The 9,013-nt window shown below is 29.2% G+C and overlaps 1 protein-coding gene across 1 annotated transcript; it reads right to left on the bottom strand.

Moving 5' to 3' along the window:
- Window positions 1-1,506: 1,506 nt before the first annotated feature.
- Window positions 1,507-3,668, bottom strand: LOC107404505 (bidirectional sugar transporter SWEET12-like). The gene is made up of 6 exons (XM_048472969.2): window positions 3,437-3,668; window positions 3,245-3,281; window positions 2,887-3,097; window positions 2,534-2,695; window positions 2,258-2,377; window positions 1,507-2,145 (listed from the first exon to the last, which is right to left on the bottom strand). Exons 1-6 carry the CDS (start codon window positions 3,486-3,488, stop codon window positions 1,792-1,794), a joined length of 936 nt encoding a protein of 311 aa, XP_048328926.1. The 5' UTR covers window positions 3,489-3,668; the 3' UTR covers window positions 1,507-1,791.
- Window positions 3,669-9,013: the final 5,345 nt, after the last annotated feature.

Genomic DNA, 9,013 nt, shown 5'->3' with positions numbered 1-9,013 from the left:
TTTTTATTTAATGTATTTTTTATATTTATATTTATTATTAAGAAAAAAGATATTTATAGAACTTTCTAATATATGTTTGCCACGTATGGTATGATACTTATATATAAAAAGTTCTTTTGACTGCACACTTTTTGAAAAAATTCAATTAACAATTACTTTTTGTCTAATCATACGATTTTATTTAGTGTGTTTGTATTTTATTTTATTTTTTTTCCTATATTGGCCGTCCAAAAATGATTCTCCGGTTTCATTTCCTTGTTCATAGCTAGGTTTAATTATTCAAATAACAATATAAAATTCACATTTTTTATTTTCTGTTTCTTTCTTAATTTTTTTTTTTTTTTGGTACAAGATCTTTTCTTGCATGATTTGGTAGGAAATGTTATTTGTCATTTAGTTGTATAAGTTCCCTATTATATCTAAGGAAAGCACGCAGTGGAAATCTCCTAAAACCACCAAAAATTTAATTGTTAAAGAATGAAAGCTTGGCATTTAGGAATTGAAGACAAAGAGATATGATAATTAATTTACAGCCGAAGAAGTAGAATGATGCTTTTAAGTTTGAAAAGATGGTCAATTGAGGTCAAATTCAATGAAAAGGACGGTCCAAAATTAGGACACTTCCCTGAATAGTGGAGGGCCAAATAACCCCTTTAAAAGAAGCTCATGGGCACCAACAAAAGACACCTCCAAAAGTAAACCTAGTTTCAATATTAACTTAAAATAAAATCTTTCTTTTTCACCCTGAAACAAAACCACTATTCTTTATATAAATTATATATAAAGATCTTGGACATGAAAAAATCAATGAAAATGTGGTGGGCGTGGCACCAAATGATGAAAAATATTATTAAGTTATAGGTTATGATTGTACTTAGATATTCATTTTTGGTTATTTAATTGGATTATATATACGTACGTGGTCAATTAAAATAAGCACCACTTTTTTTTTGGTTTTAAGTACGGAATAATTATAATTAGCTTTACAATCAACATACGTAAAACACATTAGCAAACGGTGTGCTTCGTGTACTTTTCTTTCCTTTGTGAAAAAGCCAATTTCATTTTTGGTTTTCTAACCTCGCGGAATTGGATGATTAAAGATAATTATTATTTGGGTGGTGGTGACCACCTTTGTTTTCAGAAAATCTTAGTTATTAATTTGCTAAATGATTGCGTAGGCAAATTAAGACAGAATCACAATGATTTGGCCTTTAGCAATATGTGTAGTTATAAGAAATAAATCTACAGGTCTAAACTCTAGTGGAGAAGACAATTTCATTTTGGGATTTCATCATCTTTGCATCATACCAATTATTGTAATGGACTAATTAAATAAATACAAAAACATAATATTTTATATATATATATATATATATATTATTATTATTGAAAGTGACATTAAACAGAGATACATATACAGTTCATATGCGACTACTTTGCCTCCCTAGGTAAAAACATATTCATATATATATATATATATATAATATTAATTATATAACCATGGGAGAGAAAAAGTTTTTGATTTCATGAAATGCACAAAGATAAATATAAACACCCAAGAGAATGAAGCACCAAGAAAACCCCATATGTACACCATCCTCTACATGCTGTTTACACCATCAAAATTCAAAGTGAAGAAAAGAGAGAGAGAGAGAGATATACAGACAGAGAAGCCAACACAGAGAGAACAAAATTAAACAGAGCGCAGCAGAGGAATTTAATTCAAGTTCTGGGGGTGGGGGTTTAAGCAGCACACAGCAAAGTAGAAATTCATGGATGAACATTAATTTAAGCTTCACATTTAACCGTTGCAGCTGGTTGTACTTCAATGATGGAGTAGCAATCTTCCATGCTTTTCCCATTTCTATGATGATTTCGATTTTTTTCCTCGACGCCATGTTGAATCTGATCGTGGTCTAATTCCTCAACAGTTTCCTTGTTCTTGCTAGTGCATATAATTTGTACCTCCGCGGTAGTCACGGTAGTAGTGCCTGTAGCGCTGAGCTTATCATCAGAAACAACATTAATAATATCTCCTTTGTGTTGTGGGAGTTGCTGATCTATTGCTATCTTTTTATTCTTGTAGACCACATAAAGTATCATCTGAAGTACTCCAAATACCAATCCCAGTATGTTTGGAAGCTGTGAAAAATAAAGAATAATTAAAAAGAAAAAAAACCCAAATGTTAATGAAGGTTAAATTATTTTTAGTTAATTTCTTTTTAATCAATTTCAGGAAATTAGTTAAACTTACAGCTACATATAAATCCTTGAGTAATACGCCATAACAGAGCCACATGATAGCACTGAGTGTGAGGAAGAAAGATAAAGGAAACGGCATAAACTCCACGCTCTTTGTTCGTATAACCACTCTCTGCAAGCCACCATAGTATATGTATTAATAAATGAAAATAAACTATAGGTTATAAAAAAATATACATATATATATGTATGTATATATATTTAAATATGTATGATGCTATTATAAAAAAATAAAAAAAAAATAAAAAAAATTATATGTGATGCTTACGATTATGCTTAGTGGTGCTGCGAAGACACTGACAGCGACAACTACATTAAGCCACCCAAGAACTTTGATTCGGGTAGGTCCTTCAGCTAAGAAGTGGGAAAGAAGAAGAACCAAGCAAAATCCCCCAAAATTGAACAGGAGAAGTAGCCTCAAGGTGAACAACTGCAACATATATATATATATATTAATCCCAGTCCCATGTCATTTTTAAAAAAAAATTTACTATATAAATATATATATATATATGTGTGTGTGTGCATATTTTGTGACTCTGCTGTGAATCTGAGATATATATGTATCATAGAAAAATTATATAGCATAAATATAAAGGATATAGAGAAATGGCAGTATACCCTTGCTTGTTTTGGTGCATAGGTGATATAAATGGCAATGTAGATGGTCTCAATGACACAACCGAATGAGTTGATAGTGATGAGAAGGGTCTCATCAGACTTTAGGGATGCATAATAGAGCCACATCATCCCACTGAATAGTGCCACCACATAGGGAACCGATTGAAAACCTTCTGTTGATTTCTTCTTAATCACCCTCAAAAATGTTGGCCTGCCCAAAAAAAAAAAAAAAAAATTTAAAAATAATGATAATAATGATAATAATTTTGAGCAATATTCTTATATAGCTATCTTATTATTGTCCTTGAATTTCTCCTTTAAAGAAGGAATAAAGTTAATAAAGAAGAAAAGAACTTACACCGGTGCTAGGAAAACCACAAAGGAAACGATATTGCCTAACAATGACAAACAAAAACCAAAAAACCAAAAAAAAAAAAAAATGGTCAGAATTTTCTTTTTGCTCCATGATAAAATTTAATCATATAAGGAAATATAAAATAATGCAGATAAAGTTTCAGGTTTTCATGAGGGCAAATGCAGATGGGTTTACCTAGAATACCAAATATTAAGACCCCAATATTATGAGTTGCGAAGATAGCCATGCCTACGAACTTTAATTTAATTTCTAGTCTCTCTTTCTCTCTTTCTCTCTCTCAATAAGAACAAAACTGGGAAATTGAAGGAAAAAGAACAAAAAGGTTATATGAACAAAAAGAAGAAGAAAGAAGAAGAAGCTCTAGTTAGCTTTGTGTATGCCAAGCCATGCCACGAAGTGAAACACAGTTAAGGGTATCTATATATAGAGGAAAAAAAGAAAACCCATATCCATGTGTGTGTGTGTGTGTGTGTGTGTGTTTGTATTGTGTTTGTTGCATGAAAAGAGTGAAAAATGATGATGATTACTTTTCACCAAAAAATGATTTCTTTATTTTACAGTGTGTAGGTGGCCGTAGTACAACAACTCCATACACCAAAATGCCACCTCAGCATCTCTTATAGACTTATACAAGTACAACTATTTTGTGCCAGACTTACGTTACAAACCAAGAAAGCTTTATTTCCTCTTAAACGTCCTCTTCACGTGACATTCCCAAATTTCCTTTTCTTTTTTTGTTGTTTTTGTTTTTTTTTTTTGAAGCCGTTTCTATTTGCACCCCATTTGTCACTTCTCTCTCATACAACCGCCAAACACACCCTCAGGCCTGACCTTCTTTCTTCCATGTAAAATATTTTACCTTTTTCTTTAACTAATAAATTTTTTATAACCCGTTAGTGCAGCCAATTTTCATGCTCTAACTTCAAAATTAGACACGTGTACCACATGAGAGATCAACAGTTCAACACACACATACCATGCACTAGTACTATTGCAATTCCTCATTTCCTTGCTTGCTTCTGAAAATATTATTTCTTTTTTCCTGATTTTCTGTTTGTTTGGAGGTGGGAAAAAAGAAAGATTAATTAATTTATATTATTTATTCATAGAAAAATATTGGTATTGCGTTCTATCTCATATAACTTTTTTGACCCCCAATCACGCGTGAATAGGGAAACCAAAGCCTTCGTGTACTCATTGACCAGGTGGCGTTACCATATTTCATGAAAATTATATGTATCTACCATGTATGCACATATATTTGAATACTCTTTTAAAAAAATAAATAAATAAATAAAAAATACCCTTCTTATCTAATCCTGTAATCATTATTAATTAATGAATTTGGTAAAGGTGTTTGTGGTTCTTTGAATGGAAAGTAAAACAGAAATTGAAAGGAAAAAAAGGTGATGAGGAAATATTAATACTTGACGTTTGTGATTTCATGCTTTCTCTAATTTTTAGTCCTTTGGTGCATAGATGAGCTCCGAAGTGGTAGGTGGGGCTTTTAGAATATGGTCCACTTAAGATGATAAGATTTACTATATGCATATCCATCATGATTCGAATAATTAAGATTAGCTTAGCCGTGTTTCTTATGATTAGTATAACATTTAGTGTTCCATTTTTATAATGGTTTAATTAGGAGGGCAGATATTTCTAAGACAAAAACGTACTGTTTGTTGATTAATTAAAACTGTCTTTATGCTACGTGTGGTATCTGCCGTACAGCTCCATTTTCGGTCATTTTAATACTTATATATTCTGTAGCTATTTAGGGAGATATATGTATATAGGTGGGCTAATATTATATTATTACAATTTAATTTATTAATCTTAGGTTTGGGTGCTGAATTGCATAATTAACCAAATTAAGCTGCAAAACGCGCTTCAGCCTAATAAAGCCATCATAGGGTAATAAAAAAATACCATTAAGAGAAGTATTATTGAGAAACAAATGCATCTCTGCAACACACACACACACACACACACACACACACACACACACAAGAGAAAGAGAGAGAAAGAGAGAGAGAGAGAGAGAGAGAGAGAGAGAGAGAGAGAGAGAGAGAGATGGATAAGCATTTGGTCATGAATCTTCAATTTTATTTTATTTTTTTAATTTATAAGAGTGGAATATTGGTAGTTCGTAGTATAAAAGAGAAGAGCATTCTATTGCAATTAATGTATTAGTGGTCACATGTCTTGTCTTTGAGATACAGAAAATATAGTTCAAATACAAAAAATATAGTTCAGATAGAACTTGGATTAATGGGAAGATCCTAATCCAAAAGATTAGAATGAAATGAAAAAATTACAAAGATATAAATTAAATGTAGATTGGGAAGATTGATTCCAATTAAAGAATCATAAAAACAAAATGCATAGTATATATCAATGTTAACTTTAGAAACATACCTTTTTTGTCAAAAATGAAAAATAGTATTAAATTTAACTCTAACTTTATTTTAGTACTTAGTCAAATATTATTTTTTTCAATTACAGACTTACTATATTTTTAGCTAGCTAATTACTATTTATAACTAACTAACTAACTACTATTAAAAATGAATTTAAAAAAAATTCAAAATGGCATAAAAAAATTAATTTAGACGCTCCTGTTTTTTTTATGCCATTTTAAATAGCAGTTGGTTAGTTATAAATAGCACTCATTTAGTTATAAAAAAAAAAAAAAAAGAGTAGTAAGTTACTAATTTAAAAAAAGAAAAGAAAAAGAAATTGACTAAGTACTTGGTATACAATGAAATTGTAGTTACATTTAGTACTCTTTTTGACCCAAAAAAAAAAAAAAGGTATATTCTTAAGAGTAAAAATATATACCATAGAGACTTTAATTTCTTATTCTTTGATGTTTTATTTTATAGATCAGTATATATATACATTTGTTTCCTAATTAAAAGAAATATACATATCATTTTTTATTTTATTCTTCTTTTTTACAAGAATATTCAAGTAAACTTTAATGTTATTAACCTTAAAGTTAAAATATTGGAACCAAAAAGGACGTAATGGGACCCATCATCTTTTTCTGGTCATATCGGTCTTAATTTACGTCAACTTGCTTCTTATATATATATGTATATATATATATATATATATTATTTGGTCAAATTTCAAATATACATATTTGGTAGACATTTTAAGTTGAGCATGGTAAATATTTTTATTACCAACAAAGCATGAAAAGTATTTTCAAATTCTACATAACTCATACTTTTCAAGTTTTCAAATCATCATAATACGTTTTAAATCACATTGTAAAACTGTTTTTAAAACTCCACGAACAATTAGTGCAATTCTAAAATCTTAATATATTAGCTCTAATCTCCAGAAACAGGGTCTGATTTATTACATTAATTAAATACCAATTAATTAAGCTTCCTACCAAGTTTAATTGTACCCAGTGTAAACACACGCTAATTGTGCGTGTTCGTGTGCGTGTATGATTATGATTTTAAAAATGAGCATTTCATAATCACCTTTTAAATTATGGCTTCAAACTATTCCTCCAAAGGTTCTTAATCACCATGCAATATGTATGCATGATGGTTTTTGATAGCAACAGACTAGTTATTAACCACTATAGAAGAAAATTAAAAACATCTTAGTTGAACTCCAAAATGAGGCACTGTAGTGCTAGAACTTCATATATATACATATAATATATTGTGTCGGTAAGGAGACTTTATTTGTTACAGCATAATAAAAACATTTTTGGTGGCCATATACCAGAAGAAGGCTTAGCAGGATGTGTATACGACATATATTCAATATCTCATTAATTCAATTGGATGGTTTTAGCATTCAATCATATTTTATTAGCTTTTGATTACATTATAATTTGATATTTAAAAAGTAATTAATGCTCAAAGATAAAATTAATGAGATTTTAAAATAATTAGTAAACCTTATAAAGGTCCAAAAAAGGGTAAATATATTTTTAAGTTTAAGCCTTTTAAGCAATATGAAAGCTAATAAATGAATTCTTAATGATAAAATCATCCGGTTAGACTTGATGCTATATTAGTTATACATATATATATATATATATATATACTTTTAATTTGTTGGGATCAGAGTCACATTTTATATTGGACACATAATAATATAATAAAGATAACTATTTACTTATTTGGAATTTTAATATTAAATAATTACTTAAAGTGATATCTTTATCATTTAATATGTCAACATATTCTCATATTATATTAAAAACATTTCCTCACAAGATAATATTATTTTATATGTATATCTTATAGAATTATATTTTATTGGAAATATATTTTGATCAATATAAAATGTGAAATTTTTGATATGTGACAAATGTAAATGGTAAGAATTCAATTAATAATTTAAATCTAAAAGTTAAATTAAATAACACTTGACTCTTGTTATTTACGTTTTCAACAGACTAAAATTGTATACGTACGATTACTTTTTCTGGTGGCAGAGTTTTAGAGATGATGGTGATGTTTCTGGTGTGGACCAATATCGACATTGGTTAACATGTGGAGGGCAGAGAAGTTTTTGTGACGTATAAGATATCAAAGCAAATGGAAAAAGGTTAACATAGTAAACCTTAGCCTTGGGAAAGCTCTTTTTGCCACTTGTGAAACCATTATATGCTGACACATCATCATCATCCTCATCAAATTGCATGCATGGGAACCTCAATCTATATTCAAATTGCATAATGCTGAACCTTTTCAGTAATTATTTTTGATTTGATTTTGCATTAATCATAATACTGATTATGACAGACAAATGTATGATTCAAGAAAAAGTAGTTCTTAAACTAAAAGTCCTATTCCTTTCTCAATAATTTGATTCATTGTTGATAATATATGTGTACACAGTATATTATCAAATCAAATCAAATTAACTTGATAATATTATGCCAAAGATTTATAAAATAATTCTTTATAATAAGTTAGGATACAATATAAATAATTAATTTATCTCATTTAAATTGTATTAGATCTAATTTTATAAAGTCGGAATGTTTTTAAATTATATATAGACCTGCTTGATAAGAAAATTTGTTATATATATATATATATATATATATATTATGAATTATGAGTGATTGAAATATATGCATTTATTAGTTGTTAATCCTCTCCTAAAGTAATTTGCAGAGTTTGATACGCAATGTCTATATATGACACTCGCTACTGAAAGGCTCACGTACGAATCCAATCGCACCACCCAGGTGGATAATCACTAGAGCTTCTCTCTTACCAGGTGCTTTGAAACTTGACAGGGAATTGATTTTCGAAATATTTATGGAAAAGAATTACAGAACAAAACACAAATACCGACGAGTCTTGGTAAAATTATTTCCTAAAGTTGGTAAATTTGTATATATATGTCTCTCTTCTTTCTTGGTGTTTTTGTTCTTCCATATTTATGTTTACTATACACTTTTTTTTTCTTCTTTTTTTTTGGTTTCCGGTGGAAGCAAAAGTATGGAAATGTACGAAAGTAATGGGAAGGCAGCTAGAAAAATTAATAAAAATTTATAATTATGGAATTAGTAGCTGCGTATTAATTTCTCAAATTTGACTCCGTAGCCGCCATGGACTTTATATGATGATTAATTAGGCGTGCACAACTTTTGTATATAACCACATTTTTACTATGTAATCAATATGAGAGAGAATGTCTATGCTTGGATGCCAAATATCTATCCCAAACTTCTGGAATTAGATTTCGACCATAAACAATGAA

The sequence above is a fragment of the Ziziphus jujuba genome, chromosome 2, assembly GCF_031755915.1.
Source record: "Ziziphus jujuba cultivar Dongzao chromosome 2, ASM3175591v1".
In the NCBI taxonomy this organism is placed as follows: Eukaryota; Viridiplantae; Streptophyta; class Magnoliopsida; order Rosales; family Rhamnaceae; genus Ziziphus; species Ziziphus jujuba.
Note: the sequence above shows the minus strand (reverse complement) of the source record. Positions and strands in the feature narration are given on the sequence as shown.

Coding starts and splice junctions, on each gene's coding strand:
- LOC107404505 (XM_048472969.2), bottom strand. CDS start 3,488: ATGGCTATCTTCGCAACTCATAATATTGGGGTCTTAATATTTGGTATT. Junction 3,282..3,436: donor CTTAATATTTGGTATTCTAG/GTAAACCCATCT, acceptor TGTCATTGTTAG/GCAATATCGTTTCCTTTGTG. Junction 3,098..3,244: donor GTGGTTTTCCTAGCACCGGT/GTAAGTTCTTTT, acceptor TTTTTTGGGCAG/GCCAACATTTTTGAGGGTGA.